At 35.1% G+C, this 14,008-nt stretch overlaps 2 protein-coding genes, 1 non-coding gene and 1 pseudogene across 3 annotated transcripts; 1 reads left to right on the top strand and 3 right to left on the bottom strand.

Moving 5' to 3' along the window:
• Positions 1 to 2,203, top strand: LOC145163461 (mitogen-activated protein kinase 7 pseudogene; annotated as a pseudogene).
• A 3,651-nt stretch (positions 2,204 to 5,854) lies between these two features.
• TRNAE-CUC (transfer RNA glutamic acid (anticodon CUC)) lies at positions 5,855 to 5,927 on the bottom strand. Its single transcript has one exon. It is a non-coding gene; the product is annotated as a tRNA-Glu (tRNA).
• A 549-nt stretch (positions 5,928 to 6,476) lies between these two features.
• On the bottom strand, positions 6,477 to 7,959 carry LOC145162292 (uncharacterized). Its single transcript, XM_079081475.1, has 3 exons — positions 7,871 to 7,959; positions 6,971 to 7,596; positions 6,477 to 6,854 (listed from the first exon to the last, which is right to left on the bottom strand). The coding sequence occupies exons 1-3, from the start codon at positions 7,906 to 7,908 to the stop codon at positions 6,643 to 6,645; spliced, it is 876 nt and encodes a 291-aa protein (XP_078937601.1). The 5' UTR covers positions 7,909 to 7,959; the 3' UTR covers positions 6,477 to 6,642.
• Positions 7,960 to 8,219: 260 nt separating this feature from the next.
• On the bottom strand, positions 8,220 to 12,421 carry XEG113 (xyloglucanase 113). The gene is made up of 13 exons (XM_079084332.1): positions 11,916 to 12,421; positions 11,191 to 11,493; positions 10,903 to 11,108; positions 10,703 to 10,808; positions 10,180 to 10,436; positions 9,929 to 10,064; positions 9,696 to 9,790; positions 9,541 to 9,594; positions 9,236 to 9,349; positions 9,018 to 9,116; positions 8,827 to 8,943; positions 8,648 to 8,734; positions 8,220 to 8,570 (listed from the first exon to the last, which is right to left on the bottom strand). The coding sequence occupies exons 1-13, from the start codon at positions 12,070 to 12,072 to the stop codon at positions 8,403 to 8,405; spliced, it is 1,899 nt and encodes a 632-aa protein (XP_078940458.1). The 5' UTR covers positions 12,073 to 12,421; the 3' UTR covers positions 8,220 to 8,402.
• Positions 12,422 to 14,008: the final 1,587 nt, after the last annotated feature.

The raw sequence follows: 14,008 nt of genomic DNA, 5'->3' as shown, positions 1-14,008 counted from the left end.
ATGGAGAAAGAAGAGTATGAAAGAGGTAAGGAAAGAGAAGATAGAGTATGTGTAAAGTATGAGATGAGCCTAAGAATAGGCTAAGAAAGAGTATGAGATGAGGAGAAAAGAGTAGAAGATAAAGTATGAGACATATGAGATGAGAAGGCATGAGAAAATAGTAAAAGAGGTAGATGGAAAGGGAAAGAATATCAATGTATGTTACAAGAAGACGAGATTAGATTATAGAGTATGTGAAAGAAGTAAAGAAGAAAGATAGAGTATGTAAATATGGAAAGATTAGAATAAGAGTATATTAACATGAAAACATAATAGAATATAACTCACTAGACTTGTGGTCTGATGTAGTGGATGTTTTTCATGTTTTGTAGGTTCGGGTAGCAGCCGTGGTACGTGAGAAGGTTGGAGCACAAGGACTTAGTATAGAAGAATAACTTTATAAAAATGTATTTTTCCTTGTTTCTATATTTATGGATATTTTTTTATTGTAAACCCGTGATTAAACTTAGGATGTAAAGTGTTTTAATTTTTATAGAATTTCACATTTGTAAAAAAAACTTCGATAATTCCATTAGGTATTGTATATAAAATATGGGTCATTTTAGATAGCCTCCTTGGACCTTGGATACATTTCGAGGTCAAACCATCTAATGAAGTTGCAATCGGACCCCATTATTAGACATGACCAAAATCTTCTAATTGGATTTCTTGATGTCCACGATATCTTGATCACAAGATTTCTTTCACAAAAGCATAACATTATATCTTCTTTTAAGTGGGAGGTTTTTTTTACTTTATACAAATTCAGGTAATGGATGTTGGGTAAGAAGAAGATGTGAAATAAAATACTCATATATAGGGGATTTCATTAAGAAAGGAAATAAATTAGTTTTATGCCCTCGTGTGTAAGGTGCGTGTTCATGGGTAACGATGGGAATAGAAATGGATGGAAGGACCTCCAGTGCAACAAATACAACCATGGGGTAGCAATGGTGAAAAAAATCGATTTTGAGTCCAATTATGTAACAACCACGAAGACCATTTATGTAATTTACTCTATTTCTTATTATAATTATATTTTAACATATCTTGGTATCTAGTTCTTTTTTATTTTTCAATTTTTTAGATCACAGATAATTCATTTCTAACTATTCCTAAAACATATAACACATATCTTGAATGAAAGGGGGAAATGACACAAATGCCCTACAAAGTTTCTAGAGGTTGATTCAGTCTCTAAAGTTATCTTTTGGCTTTTTTGAGGGTATAAGGTAGGTTACGACATGCTCTTTTAGTCTCTTTCAACCTTTAGTAGTCGGTAAACCATGCGACAATGACCATTTAGACCAAAAAAATCACATTATGCCCTTATAAAGCCAAAAAAATAAATTCATGGATCATTTAAACCAAAACTCACGAAATCGAATTCAATCGACACTTTCGTCCTCGATGGGTAAACCAACTCACCAGTGAGTATTGCTTCCTCCCGACATATCATACATGAAAATGTAATCGGATTGAAAGATGTCATGTTTCCGATTTACCGGAATAGCTTCAAAGACATTTATCTTATTTACGAAATAAATATCGATCTTCATCATATCATCAAATCTTCACAACCTCTATCAAACGACCACTGCAAATTCTTCGTGTTTCAGGTATAAATGATTAAACTATCGTTTCCCTAATTAAATTATCGTCTTCTTGTCCATTAATTGATCGATTGTTTCAGTTGCTTCGAGGTCTGAAGTATCTTCACCCTGCTAATATCATCCATCATGACCTAAAACCCGAAAATCTCCTCGTGAACGCAAATTGAGAACTTAAAATATGCAATTTTGGGTTGGCGAGAACGAGGAAAAGTAGTTAACAGTTCATGACGGAATACGTCATCACACAGTGGTATAGAGCACTAGAACTTCTCATATGTTGCAACAACTACGGGACTTCCATTGATATGTGGTTAGTCAAGTGCATCTTCGCCAAAATTCTCAGCTGGAAACCGTTTTTTACAAGAGGGATTTGTCTTTCTTCTTTATACCCGGCGACGGATCATCTGGCTCTGGACTTGCTGCGGCGGATGTTTGTGTTTGATCCGGCGAAGAGGATAACGGTGATGGATGATCTGTAACATCCGTATATGGTGGGTATGTTTGAACCGATGCAGAACCCGAGTGCCCATAATAGAAATTGGAACTTTTAGGAAGCAATAATCGTCGGTTAGTTGGCTTTTCCATCAAGGACGGAAGTGTCGATTGAAGTCGATTTCATGAGTTTTGGTTTAAATGATCCCTAAACTTATTTTTTTGGCTTTAATGGTGCATAATGTGGGTTTTTTGGTCTAAATGATCACTGTCGTATGGTATACCGACTATTAGAGGTTAAAAGGGACTAAAAGTGCAGGTCGTAACCTACCTTATACCCCCATAAAGTCAGAAAATAACTTTAAGCATTGAATCGACCAACCCTAGAAACTTTGTAGGGCATTTGTGTCATTTCCCCAAATAAAATATGCTTATAAGTAATTTATTTTACGATATATCTTTATTTAATTAAAGTTTATTATTATAAAATAATAGTTTTTTTATTTACGGACAATATGTTTCAATAACATTCTTTTGAGGCAACCAAATATGACAATGTAATATAATGATTATAGTCGGCAAAAAACGTTCTAACCTGCCAACTCAACCCAACAATTTGCAAGTTGGGTAGATATTCTTAACCCATTTAATTAAATTGATCAACAAGTTTAACTTATTTAATTAAATGAGTTAAGTTATGTTGAAATTTTGAATAATATATATATATATAAAAAGAGAAGCCCTTAATGAACAATATTTTGTTCTGATTGGTCCTTTTTTTTATATTTATATTTATTAAACATTAAATATTTCTGGTGTTAGAGATTTTTGAAGTTATACTAAGATTTTATTTGTGTTTATGTTTGTACTTTTTTTCAAATGAAAAAAATTATTGAAGTTAGGGCAACTTTTTTTTATTTTATTTGAAGACAAAACTTCATAAATGGTCCATGTTGTATCTCGAAATCTGAAGTTTAGCCCCTAAGTATAAAAAACCTTACAAATGGTCCATATGGTTTCAAAACTTTTAATGTTTGGTCATTATGCCTACCTTCGTCAGCTTTCTACCGTTAAGTGAAGGGTATTTTCGTCATTTCACTACCCAATGGACGATTTATGAAATTTTGCATTATTTAAAAAAAACCAAAAGAAAATATAATTATTTAATATAAAAAGGTCCTATCTCTTGTACGTCTTCTTCCTAAAAAGAACACACCCTTTTCTTGATTTGGGTTTATTAAGTTCTGCAACTTCAAAATCAAGCCTAGACCGAAACAAAACCATATCAACCTTTACCGCTACATTCTCGTGGATCAGAGCCTCCTCCAACCGAGTTTAGTCATCGCCCTTTGACTCAAGGGTTCGATTTTGGTTTTGAATCCACCACAACCTGTATGGTTTTTAGGGTTTTTATGGCCTCCTCACGAATTCCCCTCGTATTTTTTCTCCATCTACCATTGAATCCAGATACAGAATCCGGACATTGATTTGTTAATCCGATATCGATTTGTTTCTCCGATATCATGTTCTGATAAAGATGCAGATTAGGCTCAACTGGAGCTGAGAAAAGAAATAGAGAGAGTTCGGTGGTTTAGAATATACATACAAATCCATATACACATGAACGCAGTTTTGGAATCGATTAAAGAGGATGGAGATGTGGGGAGACCGGTTCATCCCAAGGACATGATTTTGAAGTCTGTGGGTTAATCCAAGTTGCAAGAAAATGCTCGGACCAGGTGTGGTTTGGAATATATTTTCATTTTCAACATTACACATAGGTAGACCCTGGCTTCATCGTAACCTGCATCTTTGATGTTAATCCATACCCATGGATGTTAATCCATTCTATATGTAAAATTAAAACTCGATACCACCGAAAAAGCCAAACAAGATCCAAGCCTCATGCTTGCTGGAAAATAACTACGATTCGATCATCCAACTAACTGATCCAAGATATTGCTTTGTTGGAGAACATAAACGCAAACAACTAAGCTTTTACTCTCCCTTCCCCATTGTATCTCTTTCTTTTTCTCTCTCTAAAGATGACGAAGAGGTGTCCAGGTCCTTGTGGTCTCTATGTCTATCTCTATCACATACAATAGCAATTTGAGGAACTCTTAGTTATTCCCCAATCAATTACCTGCATAAATGGGAAACAAAGGTGCACATCAATTCTTATTTTGAAGGGGGGAGAAAGGGGCATACTTCCAGCGACAAGATTAAGGAAGGGAATGTGACTACTTTTTCTCTAACACACACACACACTTATACATAGTCATATACTGAAAATTAAACACATCTCAACCCTACTGTCTTCATCATATTTATGACCTGAAAAAATCAAATTGGAAGAGAAAGAGAAAAGAAAAACAAAGCGTAACACACAAACAACAAGATCAGAAAAAAAAACCCAGCATTGCTCATCGGTTTGAAAAAGACGCACATCAAGAGAAATAAAAACATTGAACTTTAAAATTAAAAGCACTAAGAAGGACCTTGATTGAGAACAAATCTGTATATGAGAGAGAGACCCCTTGCATATTAAATTTTATTTTTTTAAATAATATAAAAAACCTCATAAAGTGAGCTATAAGAACTAAACATTAAAAGTTTTGAAACCATAGAGACCATCTGTGAGGTTTTTTAAAGTTCGGGACGAAACTTCAGATTTTGTAAAACCACATGGACCATTTATGAAGTTTTGTCTTATATGAATAAAGATTGGTGTATGCATGGATGGAAATTTTGCCTAATCTGTTGGGACTTTGAACTAGTTTGACCCGTCCTAATCGGTGTTGGATATTATCTGTCAAACCAGGTCCTGCTTAGGGACATGGGATAGGGATCCTAACAAGGTGAAATCCAAAGGAGGGGCCGAGATTGGGTATTTTATTCTCTAACGTGTCTAGTCCTCTTATTTACAAAACATGTATTATATATGATTCTCTTATATAAATCATTTTTTATTTTTTATTTTGAAGTTACCAAATGTTTCGTAGCATCTTGGCTAAAAACAAAATTCTAGATTTGACATGAAAATGGAACTCAAGTACTTTCGTTGTGAAACCACTACACCCATGAACTAAATTTTTTTTGTTGATGAATATCATGCAGTCAAACAAAAATCTAAATGGAAAATTACATATATTGTCTTGTTGACTTATAATGATTTTGACATATTAATGCAATATGCTCTATCATTTATATACCATAGCCTAAAGTTGGGTTTATTTGTTACGATGGACTCAAGATGAGATGAGAGATGCCAGGAATATGTCCAATTTTCAAAGGGAAAAGAATTTATTTCGGATGGGGACCCGATTTCAACACATTTAGTAATAGGTGTAAGTTTTTATTTAATTATTTTTTTAATTTAAATGGTTCAACCCATTTATTTAGCAGGTTTGTTTAGGAAAAATAAAATGGTGAATCTGATTTCAACTCATTTATTAAGTATGTTGGGTTGGATCGAGAATCAACCCCTTTACTTAAACAAGTTATTTATGTTGAGATTTTCAACGGGTTAGATCACCCGAAAATGACCAAACCTAACTTATTGTCACCCAAATAATAATCTATTTCATTCGTTCGTTCATTTCATTAGGTTCATTTTAATCATTGTTGATTTCATTTTATCGAGAGATCGAGAGAGAGAGAAATGATTTATTTTGGACTGCCAAAAACTCGATAAAAATCAATGACTGCAAAATGATAGTGAAATGACATCTATATCTTCATACAAATTAAATTCGAAATAAAAAGTAAAATTCCGTTGCCGGGACTTGAACCCGGGTCTCTCGGGTGAGAGCCGAGTATCCTAACCAACTAGACTACAACGGATTGTTGCTAAATTTAGAAAATAGTATTATTTATTCATAGTATATATTTTTTTAGACAATTTTATCTAACTCCGTGAGTCTGATCCTTGGACTTGATGTATTTTGACATTTGGGTATTAAGTATGTTGTTTTTTCTTTTTTCTTATACAGATCGGTTATTAATTTAGAAAACAAATATATTATTTATTAATTATTATGTTAGGAATAAGATCACTACGTTATAACATATTTTTTGAGCTGTCTTATTTAAGTCATTCTCTTTTCCATACATATCTAGTAATTATACTTTTAGATTAAAAATGTCTCATTTAAGTCATTTTCTTAGGCATGGTTAGACTTCGGTTAGTTAGATTATCAATATTTTCATTTAATACAACAACGCTAAAACATTTTGAACATATATGTACCATAGTAAACGATTTGAAGTCCATCATGGATAACATCATGGTATGTATGTTGTAATTTTGAATTTGATATATATATATATATATATATATATATATATATATATATATATATATATATATATATATATATATATATTGGATGTTGCATTTTTTATCATCGAATATTTCACAACATGTAGTCGGTTTATATACAATGATAATATGAAAAAAAAAAGCTTATAAATCAAAAGAAATTATGTGTGTCTCTATGCTAATTTACGTAACTCATGTCATGTGTAGAATTTCACCATATCCAAGATTTTCCATAATTTACTTCCAGAGCTTGAATTTTCCATGACCCTTGTGCTTACCAAACTTCCCACGCTTGTATTTTCCATGATGGTGTTTGCCATGCTTAAATTTTCCATGGCCATAACCATGACCATGACCGCCATGCCCATAATGACCATGAGCCATGTATGCTGCCGCTCCACCAGCAAGCACTCCCATTACGCCACCAGGGAGCTTGTCTCCTTTTTGTGCTAAATGCATAAGGGAATTACATATTAAAGACTTAGATATATTGTTTTATTTTGCTCATTGGAATCATTAAGGTAAATGAATTATTTTCCTCTACAAGTAAAGTCGATACACTTACCTCCATGTTGACCGGGAGGAGTACCTCCATGTTGACCGGGAGGAGCACCTTGAGGATATCCACTTTGAGGATAACCCGCCGGTGGGTATCCACCCGCAGAAGGGGCACCGGGATAACCTGCAGGTGGATAAGCACCAGGATGACCTCCTTGAGGATACCCATAAGGCGAGTAGCCTTGTTGAGGATATCCATGTGGAGGATAACCTTGTTGAGGAGGATATCCTTGTGGTGGATACCCTGGATATCCTTGTGGGTATCCTTGTGGTGAGTAATCTTGTGGAGGATATCCAGCTAGTGGATATCCTTGTGAATGATGTTCTCCGGGCGGTGGATACCCCCCTTGTGGAGGATGTTCTTCGTGCTTAGGGTATCCCCCAGGTGGATACCCGTGTGGAGAATGTTCTCCAGGTGGAGGATATCCGCCCGGTGAAGGTTGCCCGGATGATGGAGGATTTCCTCCGGGTGGATACCCTTGCGCAGGATGTTCTCCGGGCGGAGGATATCCCCCTGATGAAGGTTGTGTTGATGATGGGGGATTACCGCTACCACCCGCCCCACTTGAGTTGGGTTGATTGGCCATTATCGTAGTTCGCTCACAAAGCCTTCCGTTACCAAGTAAAACAAATCTATATATTTAGAAACAAATTAGCACATAACATGCTCACAACATTAGGTATAAAGGAGAAAAAACATCAGACAAGATAACTTTCACATATATTATAGGAAAACATGCATACAACCTCCAAATCAAGTACATATTGTCCTAATGATACAAACCCGATTTTTTGAAAAGGATTACAAAGATCATACGAGACGTCTATTTTGAAAATTATAAAACCATCTGAAGAATCATCGAGTTCTCAAACATGAATAATTAAGAGGAAAAAGGGAGTCTAATACCTTATTGCAATAAGAACAAATGAGGTCTTAATTTTCATTTATTGCCATTTAACTTTGTGTATAAGATAAACAAACCACTAATATTTTTTAACGTGAAATTGTTTTGTGGTTGGCAAGTTATTAGGACGAATTTATAGGATCTATTGTATATATGTTTGGTTTTTGTTAGATTTCTATTTATAGCAACACATTGTGACATTGTCTATGCATGAGTTACTAATGAAACCCGATGTTAATCCACAATCGAGGGTTATTAAGTAAAACTAGTTCAACCCATGTTACAAGTGGGCCCAAGTTAATACCTTGCTCATCATCATTTATGTAATCTTAAGAAACCATGGTTATGATATGATTATGAATATCCCTTAAATTATCGGACAATATAAAAGATCAAATCCAGAAGGCTACAAATTACTATAACATTACTGTTCAAAACCGATCCCCAATAATCAATCAATCATTCGATCACGATCACCCTTCCCTCTGTGTATACATGAAAGTTCTCTATCTATAAACATGGATGGATCAACATTCACCAATGAGGATGATCGTCTTCTGGGGTTTGAGGAGGGAGAGGCTTCCAATCGGGTTTCTCATCCCAATATATGTCGTAATATATGTGACCCGGCGTATGACTGTCAACACAACACCAGATTCCAACATATCGCTTCACTCGCTTCCTGAATTTTTCTTCCCTAATCTGATTACATCAAAAAATTTCATCAATTCCAGTAATCTCATCACGTCAAAACTAAAAACCCTAAATCGATTGCTTGCCTTGTCAGTGAATCCTTCGAAGGCATCTTGCATCGATGAAAATTGGATTACTTTCACATCCTTCAATGGCGAGAACACCGTTTTCAACTGTTGAATATTTTTATACGATTATTAGGTCACAATCAGGCTCAAATTTCTTACCAGTTATGCATATACACACAAAAATTAATCTTGCATACAGTTTCTTCGTTGCTGTGTCTGGGCAATCTGAGTACTCCTGCTGTGTTTGTAATGTTTGATTGGCAATTTTCCGATCCTTGTTGACATAGTTGTACATTGAGCCATGAATCCTTCACCTGAAAGCACGAAATTTAGGAAAAATGATGTCTGAATCTGAAGTGAAATTACCATTTTCTCCCTATATCCATACCTTTGCAGGCATCAATGGATTATCTAAGAAAGAATACTCTCTTATGTTGATTCCAGGCCCAAATTCCTCTTCAGGCATTGCCTTTAACATGGTGTTAACCTGAACAGATCACCTTTTTTTGTTAACTAATAAATTTGTAGTTTATTGTACTTATAAAACAAGTAATTAAAGTTGTTTTTATTTGTTTTTTTCAGAAATGAATTTGCAAAAAAATGTACCTCAAATACATGATCCAAAGGACAGATGAAGGGTTGTCTTGTCATTGACCCTATGAGAACTCCAGGATGTGGAAACCATAATCTATCCAACCTACACCATAATGGAGGCATAACCTAAAATTCAAAAATTTTCAAATTAGAATTTAAAAATCCAAAGGTTAAATGCAAAAAATATCAATGTACTATTTTTTATTAAATAAATGAAAGTGTTTTGCTATTTCTTGCATTTAGCTCAAAATCAAAAAAGTAAAACATTGATGCTATCAAATTAACATGATACTTAGTAAACTGTAATAGTTTCTCACCAATGTACGATTCAAAACTAATGCTATGACAAGGGCATTCCTTATTTGCTTCATCTGCAATTCACTCACATAAATCAATTCAAAATCAAATTACTCGAATCATGACTTTGTGTAAAGAAGTGGCAAGATGAAGAAATATGTTCATATATCCATACTTGATAATTAACAAGAGTGAAATGAGTTTCAAGATTATGTTCCCCATCAAGTAACAAGCTTTTTGGAATAGATGGCTTGAATGCCAAAAACCCTCCTGTATATCAACACAACAAATAGAACTTGTATTTTTAATCATAACAATTTCACCTTTGCATCCTATTTAAGCCACAAGTGAACATATATTCAGAAAATTTAAAGTATTGGGATATACAAAAATCTACACAATAAGTACCTGGTGAGTCAAAATATTCTGGTGGATCATAGAACACCATAGCTTCACGTAACCTATGACGCTTTCCTTCAGTTCCTGCATATTGAAATGTGGTATGCACAGCATACGCCTCCAATCTCAGTTGTTGATACATAGCCTACACAAATGCAGAAGAAATACATAATCAAATGAACAAGTTTCAAAAAAGATTAATTATAGTATTTGTTTTTTTTTTTGAAAGAGAAATTCTAGTATTTGTTATAAGCTCTTACTTGAACAAAATAAGTATGGCCACTACAAAATATACTTGCAGGAAGAAGTCCAAGCTTTAAACTTCCATCATAAGCATAAACAAGTCCACTTTCATCATCAACAGAAGGCCCCAATTGCCTATGCACAAGATCATTGAAACCATTTTGATCCCATATTTTATCATCTGCTAAAAGCATCTCTTTCCATTCTTTTGCTAATTTTTTTGCAGATTCTGTTGGTCTCCAATGGAAGATACCTATATTGTATGCACCCCCAACTGTCCACCCCCAAAAATTCAGAAAAGATTGTATGTTAGGGGATGTTTCTTTTTCTTGGAATGTAAGGGCAAAATGGTCATTTAGTCTAGAAAAAAGAAACAAACAGACCTTATGTATACAACACTTTATCCAAACCAAACAAACCTTATGTATATATCACTTTATCCTATCAAATACCTATTCAACCACTTTAACGTTATAGAACTTATGGGAAAAAAGAAAAAAGAAACAACTCCTTAATCCAATTTGAAATTACAATTTTAACCTTGTTGCCAGATGTCTAATCGGTCATCGGAAACCGTTGGTGTGACTTGATCGGTTGAAGTCAACACATCTGCTTCAGGATAACGTGCAAGATACGGAAGTGGATTCTGTGAAAATAATGATTTTTTTTTTTTTCAAAATTTTTAGTGACCAAATTGGAAATAAAGTGAAAGTATGGTGCTATATTGTCACAAATTTTACCTTTAACCAAACCATGTCGGTGTCACACATGAGTAATTCATAACCAAAAGGTAACATTGAATCAATGAGAATGACTTTTTCTCTTCCCATTTTATGAAATGTTGGTGAGCCCCATCCAACATCTATTGTGCTCATATGACTCCCCATGTCAAAAACCGGGACACCCTTCCAATACAAAGCCTCCAATAGTTTTGTGTCCATTGCACCTTGAAAATAAATTCAATTTGGAAAATGGGTTTTAGTAATTTTTCATTGGTTTGTAAATGTATGTGAAAGAAAAAAACTTACCAACAAGAAGATTTTCAACGCCCAAATCTGTCAAGTGTTTAACCCATGTGAGGATGAAATCCATGAAGGCATAGTTACCAAATGTTGCTATTATAACGTTATCTTTCACTCTTTCTTGAACCAATTCTTTTGTTAAACGAAATGTCTCCAATGGGGGCATCTTTGAATCCGATGGGGGAGGTTTCCAAATAGGGTTTAGTTTCCCGTTTTGGGGCTGAGGCATCGGTGCCATTACACCACCACCCACTCTTAGCGAAGGAGAAGAAGAATCAAATGTTTGATTTGGGGAAGAAGGTGCCACATCTATCATGACACATAAAACGAGAAAGACATGTTAAAATGGTATATTTTTTTTAAACAATTTACTGGCATGGAACTATGGAAGTAGAATTGGATTGAAATTAGTTCAAGATTTGAAGTGAATGAGCTTCGATTGCAGTTCTAAAGCACCGATTAACAGACAACATTCACAAGAAAACCATAGCAGAAAAGCTAAATACTTCGTCTTGAATGCCTAATTCAACAAGATTTTGGTGTCATCCAAGCTAAGGGAAGGCTAGAAATCAACCCAAGGTAGTTGACTTTAATCCCAATTTGGAAGACAGATGAATTTCAAGTAAAGGAGCAATTAAAGAGTTAAAGAAATGCATAGTTCTCATGTCATTGATATAATACAGACATAGATCAGTAGAAGTGTATTCACAGAGAGAAAGGAAGAGATGTACGTTGTGATAGGCTCCATGAGAAGGCGGACTCAGGAGAGTAAACGGCGGAGAAGACATAAATAGCAGAGAAGACGATTCCGATCAATACAGTACCATAAACCGTCAAGAACAATGGCTTTGAGTTCGCCACATCTTTAAATGGATTTTTCCAACCCATTGCTTGATTATCGGGGGTTTAATAAAGAACCCTAAATCCTGGATTTGATCGACATAATGCCAATACAGCAGAAATAAAATGTCAACTTTTGAAGAAATCAGAGATGTTGATGATCGGTGTAGGGTTTTTCCGAGTTGTTTCTATGTTCCTGTGATGTATCGAAGAATTAGAGCAGTTGAACGTAGTAGGCAGCGACACCAAAAGTCAAATGGTTCCACCCTGTCTGAATTGAAAATCTGAATCTGGCCACCATGACCATGAGCATCAAATTGACATTTGTCTATAGCGTTTGGTGCATGATGTGCAGAAGAGTGGGAGCTTCGTGGGGGTTTATTTTTTAAGGGATGATGAAACCCAATTTAAATTAACTATACATTTATGGAAATTTTAGACATTTGTGGACGTTTTGCTTTTATCACTAAGACAATCATAAATTCATAATTCATCTTTTTTTTTTTTTTTGAATCATGTTCATACTTCATTGTACTTGACCAGGCATACGTTGATCAAGTAATGTGAGCGATTTCATTTGATACTTTCAAAAAATAGTATTAGGTTAGAATATATACCAACTTAATTGGGTTAAAAACACGATACTCACAAAAATGATCTTACAAATAATGACTATGGTATCCGAAATGTTTATTTTTGTACAACTAGCAGGTTTGGTTGGTTTTGACGGTGGGTGATAAAGATGCACAAAGGCCGATTAAAATTGGTTTATTATTATTATTATTATTATTATTATTTAAATCTAACCGCTTTTTGTCGGTTTTTTTTGAAGTGGGAGTGAGGTAAAAGATCGGTTATTTTCGGTTAAAAATCGATTCGGTAAAAAAACGGGAATAAAATTGGTTTAACCTAACCGGTTTTGGAAAAACCGATTTGTTTTCATTCGGTTAAAATAAATATAAATTAACTAAAAACATACAAAACTATTTCACAAAATATTAAAAACATACAAAATTAATTAATCAACTAGTTATAAACATACAAACACATTTTACTACGACTTTTTATGCACAAAGTACAACTAACCAAAGCAACGGGAGAATATAGATAGAAAACTAGAGTGTTAGATAGCCCGCATTTGTCTTCAACCGACAGTCATTGTGTTTATTGATGATATCTTGGTCTATTATAAGACCAAGGTGCAGCATGAGTATCATCTGCGAGAGGTTTTGGAGACTCTGAGGAGAGAGAGACTATATGTCAAATTCTCCAAATGTGAGTTCTAGTTGCGCGAGTTACAGTTTCTGAGGAACCTCACCAACCAGAAGGGTATATTGGTCGATCCGTCCAAGATCGGAGTCGTGATGCAGTGGGAGGTTATGAGATTCAGAGTTTTCTTGGTTTAGTTGGGTATTATCGAAGGTTTATCGAGAATTTCTCCAGAATCGTCGTTCTGTTGACTAGGTTGACGAAGAAGTCTGTTACTTTCCGTTGGGGGCCTGAGTAGCAGGCAACATTTGAGACTTTGAGGCAGAAGTTGTGCGAGGCTCCGATCTTGACCCTGCCTGAGGGTGTGGATGATTTTATGGTATACTGTGATGCATCAATTTCAAGATTGGGTGCAGTTTTGATGCAGAGGGGCCGAGTGATAACTTATGCTTCGAGGCAGCTGAAGCCTCATGAGGCGAATTATCTCACTCATGATTTGGTGCTGGGGGCGGTAGTTTTTGCCCTCAAGATTTGACAACATTACTTGTATGGGGTTCTTTGTATCATTTACACGGACCACAAGGGTTTGAGGTATCAGATGGATCAGCAAAATCTGAACACGAGGCAGCGCAGGTGACTTGATGTGGTGAAAAATTATGACTGTGAGATCTTTTATCACTTGGGAAGGCCAACGTGGTGGCCGATGATCTTAGCCGCACGGTGGCCGGTACTCCCATCAGGGATGTTTGTCTGAGGATGACTGTGATTACCCCAC

This window comes from Lactuca virosa, chromosome 3 (genome assembly GCF_052849685.1).
Source record: "Lactuca virosa cultivar CGN04683 chromosome 3, Lactuca_virosa_CGN04683_v6, whole genome shotgun sequence".
Classification (NCBI taxonomy): Eukaryota; Viridiplantae; Streptophyta; class Magnoliopsida; order Asterales; family Asteraceae; genus Lactuca; species Lactuca virosa.
Note: the sequence above shows the minus strand (reverse complement) of the source record. Positions and strands in the feature narration are given on the sequence as shown.

Excerpts from the sequence above, each read along its gene's own strand:
- LOC145162292 (XM_079081475.1), bottom strand. The coding sequence starts at position 7,908 with ATGAAAATTAAGACCTCATTTGTTCTTATTGCAATAAG. Across the intron at positions 7,597-7,870 it reads TTTGTTCTTATTGCAATAAG|ATTTGTTTTACTTGGTAACG; the intron begins GTATTAGACTCC and ends CTAAATATATAG. Across the intron at positions 6,855-6,970 it reads TCCTCCCGGTCAACATGGAG|CACAAAAAGGAGACAAGCTC; the intron begins GTAAGTGTATCG and ends TTATGCATTTAG.
- XEG113 (XM_079084332.1), bottom strand. The coding sequence starts at position 12,072 with ATGGGTTGGAAAAATCCATTTAAAGATGTGGCGAACTCAAAGCCATTG. Across the intron at positions 11,109-11,190 it reads CGTTGAAAATCTTCTTGTTG|GTGCAATGGACACAAAACTA; the intron begins GTAAGTTTTTTT and ends TTTATTTTCAAG. Across the intron at positions 8,735-8,826 it reads GACACAGCAACGAAGAAACT|TTGAAAACGGTGTTCTCGCC; the intron begins GTATGCAAGATT and ends AATATTCAACAG.